A 21802-nucleotide genomic window follows, 5' to 3' on the forward strand; every position below is an offset into this window, starting at 1 on the left:
CGCTATTTTTTATAAATCTTTTTTATAAACATGACACAACAAAAAGTACTGGTTTCTATCAGTGTTGAAACAACTTTAAAAAAATAAAATAAATGGTTTTTATAAAGTAAAACTAATTTTTAAATTTAGTAATGACAGTTCATCTTCTCACAGTATTCCCGTTAGTTAATGTAAGTACATTTTGCAGCCCATATCCTTAACTGTCAGTCAATGTAAGGACATTTAGCTGTGTCTAGCCCCAAACGGTCAGTCATACATGTTTATTACCCATCGGTTATCTCTAACGGTTAGTTAATGAGTGTATAACTTTGAATATAGTTAATGAACAAAATAATATAATTTTAATTTACTACTTTATAGACATTAGTAATATTATAAAATTTGTAATAAATTTTTATTGGCTGTGTTTAAAAGCAGTTATAATTAAAAAATATTTTTTAAATGATCTAAAAAGACTTAAAAATAGTGTAAATTAAGCTAGTAATGTTGGAAGGGAAACTATTTTCTATAAGAGAAAGCATTATGGGCAAGTTAAGTGCTATTAACTATTTATTAACTTTGCAGCATATTATACAACAACCAAACAACATTACTGAGTATTATAGACTGAATTAATGATGGACAATACCGGAAAGCGTTTTTCTTGTGCCTTTTGCAAGATATTGGATGTTGTGGCAGAGGAAAAGCAATATGAATCAAAGTCGGAACAGCATAATATCAATAGTGTGTTACATTACAAAATAACTTCCGAGTTATTTATGTTACTCCAAACATTTATTTTATTAAAAAATACTTACTTCCTATTCATTTATGTGTTCAGAAAAAGGATAATGTGCATAATTAAATTGAAAAGCTCACAAGGATAGCTAATTTTTATAGTCCACTTCGATTGATAAAGACCCTCAAACAAGTTAACAAAAAATTTTTTTTATCATTGTTAATATGTTATTCAAATAAATAGCCCATCAACTTCTAGAGTTTTGAATGTTAAACCAAAGATTTAGACTTGCACAATTAAAGGATGTATTTTCTTTTGAACATGCCTAGGACCGAGATTACTAACTAGTGGTTCTTCACCTATAAAATGAGCTTTTAATTCATAATGTAATGTTATTAAATATAATATAACAGTAGAATGTTGATAGATAATATGGTAGTTACTGTTTATTATACTATTGTTTCAGTTACAAAATTTAAAAGTAGTTAACAAATTCAATCAGAAAAGGTAGCTAAAATGTTTCTAACTGTTATTACCGCAGTTACAACCTTGTCATAGTGAAGATATGACTATTTCACTATGACAAGGTTCTAACTGCATTTAGGGGGTACTTATTTTTCAATAAAGAGTGAAACATTTTTTAGTTAAAAATATTGATACTAAAGGCAAATGCTTATGCTATGGTGAAAAATATTATCAATTAATACTAATAAATTTTTATGGTAGGAGTATAACAATTTTTGACATCAATTTACTCTAAGCTACTCACAGATCAGTTAGAACCTGGTCAAATTAACACAACGATTTGTAATTACTAATTAGCTAAATACTTATTGTACTGTATCATACTGTAATTAGCTAAATACTTATACACTTATACAAGTTAAATTTTACAGTGTTAACGCTGCATTATTTTAGAACTAAATTTAAAGAAGTTTTTTTTTTATCAAGGATAACTCAAGATTTAACTTTGTAAAGTGATAACTTTTTATAATAAAAAAAATGGCTCTTATTTGTTCTTGATTATGTAGAGTATTAATTAAACCTTAAGAACAAACAAACATTGTGTCTAGAGTGAAAATTTATGCACAAAACAAGATAAATTGTGAAGCATACTCAAAAGCTGCTACCATACCTTTTGAGTATTCTTCAGCATACTCAAAAGCGGCCACTGGTAGTATTGCTTGAGTATGCTTCAGCATACTCAAGTCGCTGTCAGCAGCTTGCAGTTGGTTAAATAATACAAAATAATTTTTTTAACAGAATCTTAATAAGGATAATAATCATTTAATAACAATAAATATAACACAAAATTAATTTATAGCAATAGGCGAGCTTAAAATATCTGAAATATTTTATTCATATTTTTAATGCGAACTTCGTGATATTTAGAAAATAAAATAACTATAGAAAATCTACAGTAATTTATGATGAAAAAAAACTTTAATATAATAATAAGTAACTAAACATATTCTTTAGTAATCTATAATAATAATAATAATAAAAAATCCTATAATTTGATTAAAAAAAATTTTTTTTTCAGATTTTTTATTGAAATTCTGTTTTTCTTGGTATACCTTTATTATTTTGTTTTACTTGTAAAATTTCTGTATGATAAATAAAAATGTTTGGGCAGAATTTTATACAAATTCTGCCCAAACATTTTTATTTATCATTCTCTTTAATATGAACACAATTTGTCTCAGCACTTTGGGATCTCTTTAAATGGCTACCATGACCATCATAGATCAAGTGTACTGATTTTTAATATTGTGTGACAAATGGCATAAAGTGTTCCACAAACCTAATTAATAAATATTTTTATTTCTTAATTAGGTTTGTGAATGAATATATGAAGATACTGAAATATTTTATTTCAGTATCTTCGTGAACAACAAAAACTATTCAGTTTAAATACAAAAATGTAAAAAGCAAGGAAAGAGCAATAAAATATGATTAAACTAGAAAACAAAATATCAAGTACAATACTAGTTTTCAAACAGATAGTCTTTCATCCATTCTTTTGCTCTTGCTCCAAAAGCACATCCTGGTGGTCCATTTTCTATCCATTTAGAATACAATTAACCTCCTTTGAAAATAACAAACGGTATTTCAGGTTTATGTAACTGCAGTTTGTCAACCTGACATTACTTAAAAGAATTTATTTAATCTTTTTTTTTTTTTTTTTGCACCTTGTCTAAAAGAGAAAGAGCATCATTGAATGATCTGCCCTACATATGTCAACAGTATTCCATACAAGAACAGATTTGTGATTAATAGAGATAAACAATAGAGTCCTGAGTAAGAAAGTGGCAAGTACGATGCAAACTTAAACAGAGATGCAACCTTAAGAGATGTTAATTTTGCAATGGATTTGATATATGTTTTCCAAGAAAGCTTGGAAGAAAGAATTAACCCTAGGAGATGAAGGGTAGATAACTCATTCAGTACATTATTGTTCATAAATATAGGAAGACCTAGATTATTGCAATAACGATTAACTGAAAAAAATTGAGTTTTGTTTAAGTTAAAGTTCACCAGCCACTAAGAGCCCCATGCTGTGGCAGAAATGAGATCCTATCAAGCTCAAATACTTGGGAGATCGTTAATGTTAATTAAAAAAAGTATAGGTCAAAGAATAGAAGCTTGATGAACTCCTGAAGTTACAAGATATGAAAAATAGTACTGTCCATCGAGAACAACTTTTATACTACGATTGGTAAGGAAGGATTCAATGATCTTAAAGATGTTACCTGATACACTGCAAGAAGAGAACTTTGGAGAAGACCAGCATGTCAAACTTATTCAAAAGCTTTAGAAATGTCAAGAGCAATAGCCTTAGCATCTCCACAACTATCTAATGCACGGGAAAACCTATCCGTTATTACCATTAACAAATCAGTAGTAGAACAAGAAGATTGAAATCCATATTGATGATCAAAAAGTTAATAGATTCAAGATGAGAGATTAAGTGTTTGTTAATTAAAGACTCAAAAACCTTGCTTATGATAATAAGTAGGCTAATGGGATGGTAGTTAGACAAGTCAGACTGCTCTCTAGAATTTTTGAAAGTAGGAATAACAGATGCTGCTTTCCAGCAGGCTAGAAAATAAGACTCTGATAAGCACTTGCTAAATAGTTTTGAAAGTATAGATGACAGCTCTGGAGAACACTTCTGCAAGACTATAACAGATATGTTGTCCAGACCACACGCTGTATAAGAGTCTAAGCAGAAAATCACTTATACAGAACCTGAAGTGATACAGAACCTGAAGTGATACAGAACCTGAAGTGATACAGAACCTGAAGTGATACAGAACCTGAAATGATAAGAAGGTCAGGCAATGGATTAACCTGTTTGTCGGCTATATCAGGTAGAACGCGACTAGTGGAATTAAGTGATGATATTGATGAGAAATTTTTTTGCAAACAATTCAGCTTTGTCTTTAGGTGAGGTGACAAAATTTGAATCATACAAGAGAGGTGGAATAACAGATTTACCCTTGTTATAGATACTATTAAAGATTCTCCAGAAGTCACAAGAGCCTGATTTTTGTGATGAAATATGAGATTTGGTGACCTGAGAATAGTGGGCTTTGGTGTTAGACAAAATCTTTTTCTAAGAGATTTGTTTTGCTGATGGATATAAAGTAAATAGTTATGATTGGAAATTACAGCAGCAATGAGAGATAAACCATGGAGAAGAGTGAAGCTTGGAATCGTTGAGAGGGAACAAAGAATCGACTTGGAATCATCGAGAGGGAATAAAGGATTCCATACCTACCTGAATCCAAGAAGTTACATAAAAAGAGATAATAACCGTGATCAGATGCAACTAAGGGTGAATGTGGAGAAACTGAGCACTGACTAAGATCAGAGACTAAACATAAGTTGAGTAGAGAAGGCAAATAATTAGATTGTGTGGAAAGCGAGTTGAAAAGTTGATTATTTGTGTTAGAGATTGAGAAAGGAAAAAGTCGTGGGTCTTAACGCCTGCAGAGTCACTGACACTAGAGCCAGCTCATTCAGTATGATGAGCATTAAAGTCACAAACAACAACGATATTGGCTAAAGGATAAAGAGAAAGGGCTAAGTCAAATTGATCAGAAATAACATCAAAAAGAGTGTAGTCTTGAGATGAAGGAGAGTGATATAAAACAAAGTATAAAGGCAATAGAGTGAAGTGGTGCTAAAAGAAAGCACACAAAAGAATAGTCTGTGGATTCAAATTTAGTTTCCCTAACAAATAGGTGAATTCTTATGAATGTAGATGCCCAGGCTAAGCATCTGACTATTGGAGTCTTTACAAATTAAAGAAAGATAACCATCAACACTAAGATTTTAAGATGAGACAGCAGAACTGAAATTAGTCTCACAAAGAGCAAATAAGTCTGGTGAACTTTATAAGAGATAAGACTCAACAGAAAAAAGTTACTTTGAAGACCTCGAGTATTAATGAATGATAGATTTAGAGAAATTGCTGATGGCGATGGTTTTTTGTGTTTTATAGTTTATGATACTTTAGTGAATTTGTTAAAGAACTTGACTCAAAGCACAGATAGTTCTCAGTACACTATTTAATAGTCCAAGCACAGATAGTTCTCAGTACACTATTTAATAGTCCAAGCAAAAAAAAAGTCACAAACAACAACGATATTGGCTAAAGGATAAAGAGAAAGGGCTAAGTCAAATTGATCAGAAATAACATCAAAAAGAGTGTAGTCTTGAGATGAAGGAGAGTGATATAAAACAAAGTATAAAGGCAATAGAGTGAAGTGGTGCTAAAAGAAAGCACACAAAAGAATAGTCTGTGGATTCAAATTTAGTTTCCCTAACAAATAGGTGAATTCTTATGAATGTAGATGCCCAGGCTAAGCATCTGACTATTGGAGTCTTTACAAATTAAAGAAAGATAACCATCAACACTAAGATTTTAAGATGAGACAGCAGAACTGAAATTAGTCTCACAAAGAGCAAATAAGTCTGGTGAACTTTATAAGAGATAAGACTCAACAGAAAAAAGTTACTTTGAAGACCTCGAGTATTAATGAATGATAGATTTAGAGAAATTGCTGATGGCGATGGTTTTTTGTGTTTTATAGTTTATGATACTTTAGTGAATTTGTTAAAGAACTTGACTCAAAGCACAGATAGTTCTCAGTACACTATTTAATAGTCCAAGCAATTTCCTCATTACTATTAATAAACCCTAAGCTGTAACAAAAGGCTCCAAATGTGGCCTTGACAATGCACACCAAAAGTATGAACAGGGTCACCATCCATATGCAACATGGCACTGTTAGTACTCTGATATTTTACAGCTGTTGATGGAATCAACTTCCTTGAGAGCTACACAGAGTTTGGGAAACCTGACTACCAGCCAGCCTCAGAACCATAAAGCTGAGTTTTAGAGCTCTACCCTCATTAGGAGATAATAGAATGAGTTGCCTAGTCATTAAAACAGACACAAAACCCATGCATTGAGTCAAGAAGATCCAGCATTCAACATCTTTAACTGAGAACAATTTATTATAAATACATCTGCCCCAGTCTAATAGATGAAGAAGGGGTGAGAGGTGGGTCAACAGATAGTATCTGTTTCCCCCTTAAGTATTTGCCTAGGTGGCCTTCCACAAGACAGTAGCCAGATGCATTTAACATCTGCCCAAGATGAGTATTTTTATCGAGGCACCATCACTAGCCTTTACTCAACCAAGGTTGAGTAAAGGCTAGTGAGGTGTTTTAAGTCAGAGTTGGCTTCTCTTAGCCTTTGCCTAAAAAAGCGTATCCTACAAGGCAGCAGGACATGAAGCAGATTGTACTGGGTTACATGTTACCAGTAGCAGGATAACCTGACCTGACAGTAACTTCATTTTCAAAAGGAGTTTTCATTTTTATTATTGTGCAAAATTGGGCTAGACTACAAATGTCAAAAGAATCTAGTGGAAGACCAATTCTTTGACAATACTGAGCGGCATCATCAATCATAGCTTTATCATTATCACTCAACACTCTTTTTTGATCTTAACATTTGTTTGCATTGAGATTACTTTTTAAAATTTTCAATCTCAATATTTCCTTTAGTACAGAAAATTTTCTGCAGCATTTTAAATGGTCTTTTTTTTTTTCTCACTTACTAACATAATAGCACTTTCCATACTATTACTATTATACTTGGGTTCAATTTTTTTATAGTAATTTCTTGGCATTTTTAAAATACTTTCTAAAATAATGTTTATGAAAAATAAACAAATGTTTGAGTTTGGCAAAAATTCACCAACTTCGTTTCTATGTTTTATGGTAACCTTTTTATGTCAACTTCTAACAATTTAAGATCAGCAATTTATTGTCGACCTCGTTTTTCTTAATTCTGAGGACTTGATGTTTAATAGAACTAGTGCTCAAACAAACACATAAACAGTTAGGCCTGATGAAATTAATATGCAATGTTGACAATCTTAATAATATAATTTATAATATTAAAAGGTTTGTAGTATTAAAAGATATGTATGTTAATTATAATAATGCTATTAAAGTAATGACATACATCTATATTTTACATACATTTGAACTAACATCCTATTTTTTATTTGAATCAACATCCTATTTTCTATTTAGGCAATCTTAGTTGAAATGTTTAAATGTTATCGTATTCCAACTATGCCATGTAAGTAAATTTTTTTCGTGTGTTTAGTTTAGCAATTTATGCTGCCACAGAAAAGATTAAATTTGGTCTTTTCTTGTATGTTTTGTAACATCAAGGTTAGAAAGTTCAAACTTTCTTGTGGTTTAAGTTTAAGGTCTCTTAAGAGCTGAATAGTAAATAAAAGTTCTTTTATGGCCTAAAATCTTTTTTTTATATAATTTTTAATAATAATTCAAATTTTATTATTATCCTGGTTTAGGCTGTTATTTCTAAGTGTTCAATGGTGATGATTTATCTTTAAAATCACTCATTTTCTTGTTGAAGTTGTTGCACTTTCACGCTTTACTTTTTAAAGTGTTTTTATAATTCTTTTTTAACTTTGCACAACAGTTTTTAAAGTGTCTTGCTACAGTCAAATTTTACTACTTTGATGTGCATTTCTTTGAAGTTGGTAAATGCAAGAATAGATTTTAATTTTTTTTTCTAGATAAAATTTTGTTGCTGAACCAGTTTGTACACGCCTAGACATGGATTTGTCAGAAGACAAAATCTTTAGATTGTATATTTTGTATATTGTTCAAAAATTGTTTTAAAACCTGAAGTTGAGCAAGTGCAAATTATTTAGTCATGGTTTATAAAATCAACTAGAATTTTAATTATTGCTGTCCTTCCAGAGGCTTAAGATTTGAACCTGAACTTTCCTGATTGTGAGCTATTGTGAGCACATGTGAATTGTGCGTGCAAGGAGAATGTGAGAGGTGCATGTGTTCTGCCAAACACAACATATATAATGGATGTTACACATAATTTTCCTTTATAAAAGTTTTACCAATATAAAAAATAATAATTTTTTTTTAGTTTTAATAATATGCACAATTTTGAATTTTTTATATGCAGACAAATTATTAAGGTGTGGTGCAATCAAGTTTATTATTATTATTTTTTTTGTAGTTGATTTACATACATTTTTCACAATCGGCGTTTCACAAAATTTTTGCTAATTGTTGTTGTTATTATTAAGAGGCGCATTGTTGCATAATCAATAAGTGGCCAAAGTTATAGTATTTTGAAATTTCATCAATTTTGAGTACTTAATATTTAAAAATTGTACTTTTTAAATATTAAGTACTTTTTTGTAAAAAAGTACTTTATATTTGCAAATTGAATTTTTTTTCTTTCAAATATAGTTAACTTGGGGACTCTTAATAATAATAAAGCTTAATTTGATCATTTTATCCAATACTTATCTTAGATTTCAATAGTATGCATAATTTCAAAACTTCTGTTTTGCAAACAAATTATTTTAGCAGATTTCAAATAAACTTTATTATTTTCTTTATGATTCTTATGCACAGGTGACAAAAAATATTATTTGAGAAAAAAAGTTTCTAAAAATTGAAATGCACATTCATTTTTGTTATTTATACTTAGATGACCTTAAATGAAATTAAACATATACAAGTATATATAAATATGTATATATATATATATATATATATATATATATATATATATATATATATATATATATATATATATATATATCTTCTATAGCTGATTTAAATATATATCTTCTATAGCTGATTTAAATGAGCATTTGCTCACTAGTTTTACTTATCTTGATAGCATACATCATTTTCAGAGAAAGAAGAAAAAAACAAAGAATAATGAAAGAAAATATTGCTGCCCCATCCCAAGCCCTCAGTCAATGTAGCAGCACTCTGCTGCGAGTCAGGCTATTTGTCAGTCGATTTATGTGCTGAAGCCCCTAGCAGCAGGCTATTTCAGTGTGACGTCAGAGTGCTCATCTAAACTAGCAATTTAAGATATACCTTCGATATCCATGATAATGCAACATTATCAAAGTCCAAAGGTTTTAGAGATTTCCACCATTCTATTGGTGATTTTTTAAAACAGATTTTAAAACAGATTCACACATAAAGCTTTTATCAAATGGAGCAGATTTGGTTTTCAACTTCAATATTATTGGTAACAAGTTCTTAAATTCTTTAACTGCAAAGGTCATTGCAGCTTTATTTTCCTTTTCATAAAGATAAGATCTAAAATATCTAGGATCTAGCATGTTTGCAAGGAAATGAGCATCACTGACAGTCTGAAGATATATAGTTATCAATTTTTTTTTTCAGTTGATAAAAATGATAACATGTTTGTAAGCTCTTTAAAAATTTCAACAGTGCCACTTTTTTTTGTTTGATCCCTTTGCAACTTATCTGGAGCAACTCTAATTGGTTTTAATGTTTTTAACAAATATTCAGCATTTCATTTTATCTATATGTCACTTATTTATCTATTGATCAAGGGATTTAAGTCTCTCTATTTTTTCAAGCATTGTCAAATTGATGCTCCAGTTATTGGCATATTTTTCAAGTGAATCACATACAGAATTCCAGCATGTTTCAGTAGGAAGTAGTAATTTTGTTCCTCCACCTTCTCTATAATTTGCTCCAGCTTGATATTTATTTTGCTTGATATTTATTTTGCTTTTGAATTATTTTATTATCTGTGTAATATGCTTGCTCACATTTACAATGTTAAGATCATTTGCTAAAAATTTTAGCATATGAGCAGCAGACCCATAAGTTATTATTATATCTCCTTCAGATTACAATACTTGCAATGATTTCATATTAGTCACAAAGCTTTTTACTGTGCATCCAAATTTATGTGTTACTAATTTGTTAAATGACAATGTAATAGTATTTTTCTTTATTTAATATTAAAAAACAAAAAAATTGAAACAAAATAGAAATTTTACAATATATACATTTACAAAATAACACTTCCAGATTTGTTTTTATTGATTAGTAAATTAAACTTGTTTTGCGGTAATTTATTTTATTGTGGTAGTTTAAAAAAGTTGATGTCGATAAGAAAAAAAAAAATAATAAAGACAATTTTATGACCTCAAAGTCATGATGAGCTACTGTGCTAAGCTGTTTTTATTTAAAATAAGCCCTGGAATAGCTAATATTTAAATCAAAATGAAAATTAAATAGTAAATACGCATATGCTTATATTTTGATTCGAATAGTTATTGTTTACATGATATATTATATTATATATAGATATATATATAGTTTATTATATTATATATAGATATATATTATTATAAATAGACAATAACTATTAAAATAGAAGAGGTAAGCATAGGTGTAATTACTATGATTTTAATTTTGTAAATACTAAATATAATATGTAATATATCCTATTTGTAAGTATTGGTCAAAATTTTTTCTTTTATGAACATTTAATGACTACTAGAATTAAAGTTACTTAAATAACTTACTAAATGTTTAAAATAGTTTAAATCATTTTCAATAAATATTTATAAATAAGGATGTATTTGCAACTTGAAACATTTATTAAAATCTTAAATAAAATAATTTTTCTTTGCATAACTAAAAAAGGATATGTTTACATATACTGCAAAATTCATGTATTCAAAGAAATGCCGCTATTTTAAAATAACTCATTATCTTCTGATAAAACTAAAGGTAAACACAAACAAGTCATATTTAAAAATCATTGCCATGGCACCAGTTTTAACTGGGTGAGATTTATATATATATATATATATATATATATATATATATATATATATATATATATATATATATATATATATATATATATATATATATATATATATATATATATATATATATATGTATACATATATATATATACATACATATATATAAATGTATATTTATATATGTGTATATATATATATATATATATATATATATATATATATATATATATATATATATATATATATATATATAAATATATATATATATATATATATATATACATATATATACATTTATACATATAATATATATACATATATTATGCATTATATATTACTTATATTATATATATATATATAATGCATAATATATATACATATATTATGCATTATATATATATATATATATATATATATATATATATATATACAATGTATATATATACATATATTAAATTGCTGAAATCAGGGTACTTTTAATAAATGCTAATCTTTCTCAATGAGAAATTGCCAGAAAATGTGGTATTTCGCGGGTTTCTGTACAAAATATACACAAAAAATGACTAATATGGAGAACTTGATGCCAAAGAGGGTTGGTAAATGTAGAAAGAAGAGAATCCTAACACCACGCGGGAAAAGAATACTTACCAAGATTGTTCTAGAACAATCTTGGTAAGTATTCTTTTCCCGCGTTCTGCCAATTGTGGAACAACCATTCTGCCAATTGTGGAACAAAGATTGTTGCCACAATTGGCAGAATGGTTTAGTCCAGGTGAAAAAAAAACCTTTATGCAGGATGGGGCACCATGTCACATGGCTAAATCAGTTAAAAAATATCTATCAGAACAAAATATTTCACTACTTGATTGGCCAGGAAACTCTCCTGACCTAAATCCTTTAGAAAATGTTTGGGTGCTCCTAAAGAAGCAAATATCTAAAGAAAATACAATTACAAGTAAAGTGTATTTGATAAAAAGAATTATTCACCATTGGAGCATAAAAACAATTGAAGTAAATGGCTAAAAAATGCATCAAAAATATGCCAAAAAGAGTTCTTGCAATTATAGAGGCAAAAGGAGAAATTGCTAAATGTTAATCTTAAATATATTTGTAGTAATATTTGAATAATAAAATTTATTAAAAATTTGTTAAATGTCTTTTATTTGTCAAAAAAATACCCATTTCTTAAATAAAAATTGCTTTGAGTACATAAATCACAAAAAAATAATAAATATTAGACTTTAAAACTTGAGAATGTAAAAAAATGTGGGTAGCCACAATAAATTGTCACACAACTGTGTGTATATATATATATATATATATATATATATATATATATATATATATATATATCACACATTAGGGTGATTCTAAAAACAACTTTTTTTGAAATTGCCTGCTACCACCCCCTAAATGCGTTTTATGTAATAAATTAATACTAAATTAAAAAAATTTTTGAATAAAAATTTTTTTTAGGGGTCACTCAAGACCCTTAACGAGTGTATCAATATTTCCTCGAAATATCGTAAAAATAAATATATTTTCAACAAATAGAAATTAATCCATAAAAAGAAATTTTATTTTAAAATATTTATACAAATAAAATCCTTTGAAGATGTTAACATTTAAAAAAAATATATAAATGCTGGCCAAGACAACGTTATTTTATCTTTTAAAGTCATCATATAAAGAATAAAAAAGAAAAACTCCATTATTTAAAAATGCTTTAAAAGTTGACATTCAATCTTCTCTAAATAGTTACTAATATTTTAATTGGTTCATTGACCGTTTTTCTAAACCATCTTCTCTAAAACTTTAATTACTTAAAGAACTCACTTGAGATTTAATAAAATAAATTTTTATAAATTATTTAGTTGTGAAGTTTCACTGGGGAATTTTGAAAAAAATTGGCATAGAAAAAGATTGTAAGGCTGTTGAAGACTTTTGTATGGTATGTTTTAATTTTGTAGTTGTTGTAGATTTTTTTTCTAATGTTTATTTGTTATTTTTATTATTTTTTCATATTTTTTCAATGTTTTTTTTTTAAAATATTTTACTTACATAGTTTCATGTTCAAAAGAAATTCAAAAGCAACCTTATTTAATTTTTAAACAAAGTCAAAAATGTAAACTTTTTCTTAATTGTATTAAAATTACCATCATTTTCAAAAGGCGTTTATTATTTTAAAAAGACTTTATAGGGTCTATTATTGAAGGTTTTATTTTTGTATTGAAATATACTTACGTTTGCTTATAAATTTTAACATTGGCTCTATGTATTTGCTGTATATCAAAAATAGCAAATTAATATTATAAACAACAATCTATTAACACGGCACGGCATTGGACAATTAATTGACTTTGTACTAATTTTTAACTTATAAAAATAGTCAATTACATATAAAAATCTATCTTGTATAGATTCATTATTAATTTTAATTGAACATGTTTAATACAGTAGAAATCTTTTATTAATATAGTTATAGTTTGATATATATTTGTTGTTTTTTAAAATTAGATTTTATTTTAATTTTAATTATAGTTTCATTTTATTCTGACTTTTGTAAAGCATATTTTAAATATTTTTACTTTAGAAAATTATCCAATTACCAGATGAGGTGTCCAAGTCATCCTTGGTTTTTCATTTTTTTGATTTATGGGGTACTGATAAACGAACAAATGTTGATCGAAATGTAGATAAATCCACTGGTACCAAGTCAGTATTTATAAATTTTTATTCATATAAATAAACATTAATATATATGTTGCAATAAATGTTATAAATGTTATAAATATAAAATAATATGTAGGAGGCTGTTCTAGACTGTTTCCAACAGTAGTTAATGTATATAGCAAGCAATGTTGTAAAGTTCTTTAAATACTTTCAAATAATTTTGTATTTTAAATACTTTCAAATAATTTTGTATTTTTAATTTCTTTTAAAAAATTCTTTTAAATTTTTTTTATCAACAAAAAAAAAGATATTTTATTACTATTAAATTATTAGTTATTATCAACAAAATTTAAAGTAAATTCCGAAGCATCAATGTTCAAGGGAAAAAAACTAGATAAATTAAAGTTTTTTGAGCATGGTTATAGTAAAAGGATGAAGCTTTACTGAATGACAAGTCATGCAAAATTGAGTTTTGGTTGCTGCAAAATGCAAATAATCTTAGCAGATGCTAAATTTTGTAATGGAGTGTATATATGGTTTCCATGAGAGGTCAGCAGTGAATGATAGTGTAAAGAAGAAGACTCAATGTGTCCCGTTTCTTATTCTTTTTTTAATTTTCATCAATAATTTACCTAATACATATCAAAAGTTGTTTTTACAAGATTTATATATATATATATATATATATATATATATATATATATATATATATATATATATATATATATATATATATATATATATAAATATATATATATATAAATTATGTTAGTGTATTTTACAAATAGAGTGCTCAATGTTCTTAAAGAACAAAGCAATAATGAATTAGTAAAAAACACTTATCTAACTTTTACCTTCTGCTTTAAGTTTCACCATTGCTGGATCATCAGAAAGAGCTAGTAACTCTTCCTGATGATCCAGCAATGGTGAAACTTAAAGTAGAAGATAAATGTTAGATAAGTGTTTTTTACTAATTTATATATATATATATATATATATATATATATATATATATATATATATATATATATATATATATATATATATATATATATATATATATATATATATATATATATATATATATATATATATATATATATATATATATATAAATCATATGTATATGATACTAAACTGCTAGCTATCATTATTTCAAAATTATAATAGTAAGGATTTTAGTACATAACAAAATCGATTGGCAGAACGATTTTAATTCTTTTGTTGAATGGACTGAGTTAATTGATTATCTTATAGATTTAAATCTTAGGAATAGCAAGGTAATGTGAGTAAACTTTAACTCCCATCATGAATGCTACACGCTATATCCAAAAATCTTTTACATTATTCTTGATCACATTGATTGAGACCTCAGAATATAACTTTTAATTTAAAATGCTATAAACAACTGAAGAGCGCATTAGCAATTTCTAAGGTATTATAGAAAAAAAATTTTTGTTCAGAATAACAGTTTTGTAGAAGAAACAGTATAACTAGACTATTACATCTTGGTATCCATATTGTGTAATCGACATTAAATTGCAATGGTGTAGTGGTGTTAAAAAAAAAATAGTAATAAGTTGGCTAAATTATGAAATTATTATATAAAATGCTAAATGCTATAAAAATTATATTTTTATAGATTTTTAACAAAATACATGGCCATTGAGAAAAAGATTATAGTGCACCAATCACTATTAACACAACAAGATTATTGAAACATTGAAAATAAGGATTTTTTTTGTTAGGACACACTGTTGATTTTATTATATTTGCTCTCAAACTTTCAAATGCTTAAACTCTTCTAATGAAATTTTCCTTTATTAAATTTCACTACAAATTGACTTCAGAGCTTGGTAGGCAGTTCTGTAAGTTCAATAGCTAATATTACATATGAAGTTTTATGCTCTCATTTTCTTATAATTTCTTTTAATATTCAGTTTCAACTTTTAATTTCTTTTAAAAATATTATGATGAATTAAAGGTTTGTTAATTATGTTAGTTAACTATGACAGTTTATGACAAACTAATAAAAACTTAAAACTTCTATTAAGACTTCTAATAAAAATTTTAACAAGCTAATAAAAACTTAAAACTTCTATTAAGAGTGATATTTAAAAATTCAAGTAACAACTAACCCTAAGAAGACTTGAGACTTTTATTAAGAGTGATTTTTTTTTCTTGAAATTATTTATCAATCAGAATTTTAATTTAAAGAACAAAGAAGATTCTTGTAAGATAAAAACTGAATTAGCATAAGTTGCGAATTCTTATTATAGTAATTATAAACTTTTTAAAACTGCACAATGTATATATTGTATTCTTGAAAAAATTAAACAAAATAAGTTATTTTAAAACCTGATAAAGGTAACAATATAGTGGTTCTAAATATATAAGATATGATTATAATGAAGCTATTTATAAAATTATTTATGATAAAAATAAATTTGATGAGACCAAAATCCTACTATACTAAGGAAAGGTAATTGTTTGTTACAAAAGTTGATCGCTGATACTTTAACACCTTATTGTAAACTAATAATAAAAGGTGTATATTAGTTTTTGTGGCTTTATCTAACACAATAGTTTATTAGAATCCTTACACTGTTTATTAATATTAAAAAAATAAAAAGTTTGAAGTTTCAAATCAAATTGACTTTTTGCAGTGTTAAATGTGCCAACTTGATTATGTAAATACATTAATAACATAAAAATCTTTTACGTAAATGGTACGAAATTTTAGGTTTTGAAAAATTTTGACCCTTCTGTTAATTAATACATTCCTCTCTTTATTGAGCAGGTGAGAAAAGTTAGTGGGCATCAATAATGTACATACACAGCAAAACCACTGATTTTGGACCTCCTCCCCCCTTGTATGCATCTGTATGCTTTCTACGCTTTAAGTTAATTTAACATCTACATTTACATCAGTTACATAACAAAATATTGATTTTTTAAACTCGTGAAGTTCAATGTTTTTGTTAAAAAAAATTAAGTTTGAAGATATGCAGCAAACAAGAAATAATAAAATAGTAAAACCACGTATGTACTTTTTAACCCCCTTTATTAACCTTAACCCTCTTTAAGCTGTCTTTATCCCCCTTCCCTTGTATGCATTCCTACATTTTTGTGTAAACCTTCTTTATCCCATACCTGCGTACTTACTTTATAGAAGACCTCTAATTTTAATTAAAAGTAATCAAGGTTTTAAACAAGAGGAGTTATTATCAAAATAATAGTAAAATGCAAAATAAGTGAGTATATTATATACACATTTCTTATTATATATAGTATATATTTGTAACACTCTTGATTAATATAATGAACTATTTTTTAACATTTTTTACAATTTCTTTATTTACAAATTAACAGTTATTAATTTTGTAAAAATATCAATCATTAATTTTGTTTATTTCGTATAAATATATCATCTCATCTTTTTTTTAAAAATTAATTATAACATGTAAATATAAATTGAAAAAATGCATTGCACATTAAAACTGGAAATTTATCTGTTTTAGGTAACCTGTTGTGATAGCGCAGTTGCTGTTGTTAATGCAGCAGTTATTATTGGTGTTGTTAAGTAGAGTAATGTATATTATGTAGGCAATGTTAAATAAATCACAGCTTCAGTTAAAAACCAGTTTCAAAAAAAAGTATGTGCGTGCATGTGTATTTGATTAAATTGTATTATATGTACAAAATGGATCTAAAAAAAGCAATATGTTGTCTATTAAAAAATTCTTTTGTTTTGAAAATATTTTTGAACAAAAGAGTTTGTATAAATTAAGACATTTTAAAAAAAATTTTCTTTCTAAAAAGTTGATTTAAAATATAGCATTAAATGTTTACCAAAAGTTTATAAAAAATATTATTATTTATACATTTACTTTGCATGCTTTTTTAATCAAATTTTTTATTACGCAATATAGGAGAAGTTTTGTCACAAACTAAAAATTATTTGGTTAGTTATTTAGGTGCTTCAAGAACTCCTAATGCTATTATCACAGAATACCGCAGAATTGCATTTAACCAGGAAATTCATGTTTCCTTCCTTACTAATGATGCATATATGGTCAGAGGCAGCTTTCAACCATGGACCTTAAGTTCTGAACCCTGAACTCTAACCACTACACCACAGCTGTTATAAATTTACTTTTAATGCATTCATAATACTTTTCATATCAACTTATCAGGTTTTCATATCAACTTATCAGGTTTTCATATCAACTTATCAGGTTTTCATATCAACTTATCAGGTTTCATATCAACTTATCAGGTTTTCATATCAACTTATCAGGTTTTCATATCAACTTATCAGGTTTTCATATCAACTTATCAGGTTTTCATATCAACTTATCAGGTTTTCATATCAACTTATCAGGTTTTCATATCAACTTATCAGGTTTTCATATCAACTTATCAGGTTTTCATATCAACTTATCAGGTTTTTATATCAACTTATCAGGTTTTCATATCAACTTATCATGTTTTCATGTCAACTTATCAGGTTTGAATATAATAAAAAGTGAAAATAAAATTTTTTCTTTAAAAATGGATTTTTATTGTAAAGCATACCAATGAAAAATATTTTTGTTTGGCTTTTTATGATTGTTGCATAATTATGCAATAAAATTTTGCAAAACGCTTTTTAATTTTAAAGTTGCGTTTATGATTTCTTTAGTTTATGTACATAAAGTATGACTCAACCTTAGTATTTGATACTAATGTATACAAAACACTGCACTCATTTTTACCTGATATTTAAAAACAAAACATCTTAATTAAACAACTTAACATCTTAATCAAACAAACAACTTAATTAAACTTAATGAAGTTTGTTAAAATTAGCAGCTAAGGAAACCAACAGTAATGAAGTCACAATGTATTTTCTACAGCCTGTTTAGAAGTGCATAACTATTATGTTTTTGATATGAATGCATTTATATATGTCCCATATTTTGTCTGATCCTAACTTGACTACTAATTTTTAAAAGTTTATTCACTAATATTTTCTAAAATATTAAATAAAAATCCAGAACTTTAAGGTTCTAATGCAAATTTAAAAAGATTATTTAGGTTTGCAACTTGTAGTTATAATTTTTTTTTTGGGGTAAATATTATGATCAAATTGATTGTGTAGCGATGGGGTCTCTACTTGCTCCTGTTTTATCCAATTTATTCATGGGGAACTTACAAAATAATTATTTAAATGAATTTAACAGGAATAAACATTTTTTTAATAAAATAGAGACATACTGATATATTGAAAAACCTTTTTAGCTTTTACCTCTTGGGCTAATTAAAACTCTTATTGACCGCTGCTTAATAATTAATAATACATGGTTTGGTTGCCATACTGATATTCGAAACCTCAAAACTCCCTTAATGAAAAATCAGTAACTAATTAAACTTACAATAAACGTAGATACAGCTATTTAAATTTAGTTTTAAAACAAAAAAAAAAATACTCAAAACAAAATTAACGATTTAACAAAACATACATGCATACACACACATATATATATATATATATATATATATATATATATATATATATATATATATATATATATATATATATTTATATATATATATAAATATATGCATATTTTATGCCAGTAAATGATAAATGTAAATAACTAGCAAATATATACAAAAGTATGTAATGTATAATGCATATATATATATATATACATATACACATATATATATATATATATATATATATATATATATATATATATATATATATATATATTCTATAGTATGGATCTGTAAAAATTTCTATGTTCGGCCCCTTTTTATTAATACACACATGTTGATCTAAATATTTTTATTTAAGTGACAAGAAGCAAAAAGCACAAGATGAGCAATATAAAGTTGTAGAAGACTTTCTAGGGACAGGTCTTGGTGAAGTCTCTTTAGTTGCTGGAGAATTAGTGACAGTCATGGAAAAAGATGATAGAGGTATATAATTACATAGTAGAAATGTAAAATTACGCTTAAAAATCATTTTCATTATGAAGCAATATTGTTTGCAATATCAATGCAATATCATCATGCTTGCAATATCAATCTTTCATTTTTAATAAGTTGAGTGCAAATATAAGTTAAGTGCAAAATGTTTTTTTTGTTCTCAAATCCAGCTACAAAAATATATCTATTACATGTATTAATATACATGTAATACATGTATATATAACATATATATATATATATATATATATATATATATATATATATATATATATATATATATATATATATATATATTATATATATATATATATATACACACATATATACATTAACACCATTTCACACTGAAGAACCTTGTTTCATGCATCATTATACACTTTGATACCTGTACACATACATTTAGGGTCTGCTCAATACCCTGTTTAACTTTTTTTTTTATAAATTTAAACATAAATTTGCAAAATTTGACTATATATTTAAAATTGTCAAAATTATCTACAGGTTGGTGGTTTGTTGCATGCAATTCTGGAAAACAGGGGTGGGCACCAGCAACTCGCTTAGAGTCTTTAAAACATAAAAATAAAGAGTTTTCTTACAACTGGGTTTCCGTTATTAATAATAAAGGAAAAGGTTACTATTTGTAGTATTTTATGCTTTTAATAAGCCTTTTAAAAGTTATTTAAATTTTATTTCATAGCACAAAAATAGCATGAAAAAATTCTTTAGGTCTAATATATAAATCAATCAGTGCCTACAACAGTCAAAATGAAGAAGAGCTGTCCTATCCTGCTGATGAAGAAGTAGAAGTTCTTGAAAAAAGTCAATATGGTTGGTGGAAAATCAGGTTATTCTTCTTTTTCTCCTGAGTTTAATAACTTTATTAATTTATAATGATTATTAAATATAAAATAAATAATTAAAATAAATTTGTCTACATAAATTATTTTTATAAACTTTGCTTACAAATGTTTTATTATTATTATTTTTTATTTTTTTGTTAATTCACCTCCCCAGTTAGTGTTACGGTCATCGAGCACGACTATTTTCCAAATCACAATTACTGTCACTGCGAAAGAAGTTGTTTGTCTCTGGAAGACGCATCAGCTAGTTTTCTAGTCATAAGTCAGTTATAAATCCATGCATAGGTGTTTAATCCATCATGGTTTTCTGGGGTATGACTGGGCTGGCTTGGTGTAGTTAAGAGATAAATCTTTTACGCTGGTTACTAACAACACAAGACTCTACTGAACGACATAAACAGCACGGACTTACACATTACACCTATACACCCTTATGCACATATAGCCTTTTTACATCTTTTGCATGCTTTTTGTTCTTTTATATGATAAACTATCTTTGTTTGAACTCATTCTTATTTAGGTTATAATTTCTTTTAATATATAGTATGTGGTTGGAATGTTAAATGCCGATTTGTATGTTATGTATATGTGGTTATCATGTGCGATTGTTTTTTCATTTTAGAATTCATATAAATATATATAAGAGCGTATCTTTTTGACTAGCGGCTTTCGACATGTTTTGTTGATGGGACGTGTTTTTGTTTTTTGTTATGGTCTCAAAATTACGTTTAATTCGGACCGTAGAGAAAGCTTTACTTTTTCGGAAACTTCGATTTAGATATGGTCTCAAAGTTACCTTTAATTCGGACCGTAGAGAAGACTTTACTTCTTAATATTTTTCCCGCCTCTTACATCGTTTTTATATGATGACTAATATCATTGCTTTATCACCCAAAATAATTTTTTAACCACTCATTTGGCTTAAATTTATCTGGTCTTATTTTAGTATTTAGTTGATCTTATTACAATATTCTTCGGTGTATAATTTATCCGCTAATTTTCATGTTGTTGCTGTTATCAAGGAGTTTTTGTGCTATATTATCCTACGTTCATTACTCGGCTTTATTTTAATTTTCACAGACACAATTTTCGTCTTTTATTATTATTCAGAGAATTTCTTATAACCTTCACTACATGTTTAAATCATTACATTTTTGCAGGCGATATATATATGTTTTTTTCTACTTTCTAATATACTTGATTTTTAGTTATGATTTTAAGTTGCGCGGGTTGTTTCATTTTCTTACACTTTAGATTGGTTAACAAAATTCGAATGAAGTATCTATGACAACGTTAGAGTTTTTTGAATACTCTATTATGTTTTATTTTATTTTAAAAGGATTTTTAATAGGGTATATTGTCATTTG

General features: G+C 26.6%; 1 protein-coding gene across 3 annotated transcripts in view; it reads left to right on the top strand.

The window, feature by feature from the left end:
• LOC101236248 (SH3 and PX domain-containing protein 2A) overlaps positions 1–21802 on the top strand; it is a 56478-nt gene that overhangs the window by 9468 nt on the left and 25208 nt on the right. For all 3 annotated transcript variants that reach the window (XM_065807428.1, XM_065807426.1, XM_065807427.1), the window contains exons 3-8: positions 7337–7385; positions 12795–12871; positions 13514–13635; positions 19439–19563; positions 20077–20205; positions 20302–20419. In XM_065807428.1, coding sequence (XP_065663500.1) covers positions 7337–7385; positions 12795–12871; positions 13514–13635; positions 19439–19563; positions 20077–20205; positions 20302–20419 — 620 coding nt within the window. The remainder of the gene's footprint in view (positions 1–7336; positions 7386–12794; positions 12872–13513; positions 13636–19438; positions 19564–20076; positions 20206–20301; positions 20420–21802) is intronic.

This window comes from Hydra vulgaris, chromosome 10 (genome assembly GCF_038396675.1).
Source record: "Hydra vulgaris chromosome 10, alternate assembly HydraT2T_AEP".
Taxonomy (NCBI): domain Eukaryota; kingdom Metazoa; phylum Cnidaria; class Hydrozoa; order Anthoathecata; family Hydridae; genus Hydra; species Hydra vulgaris.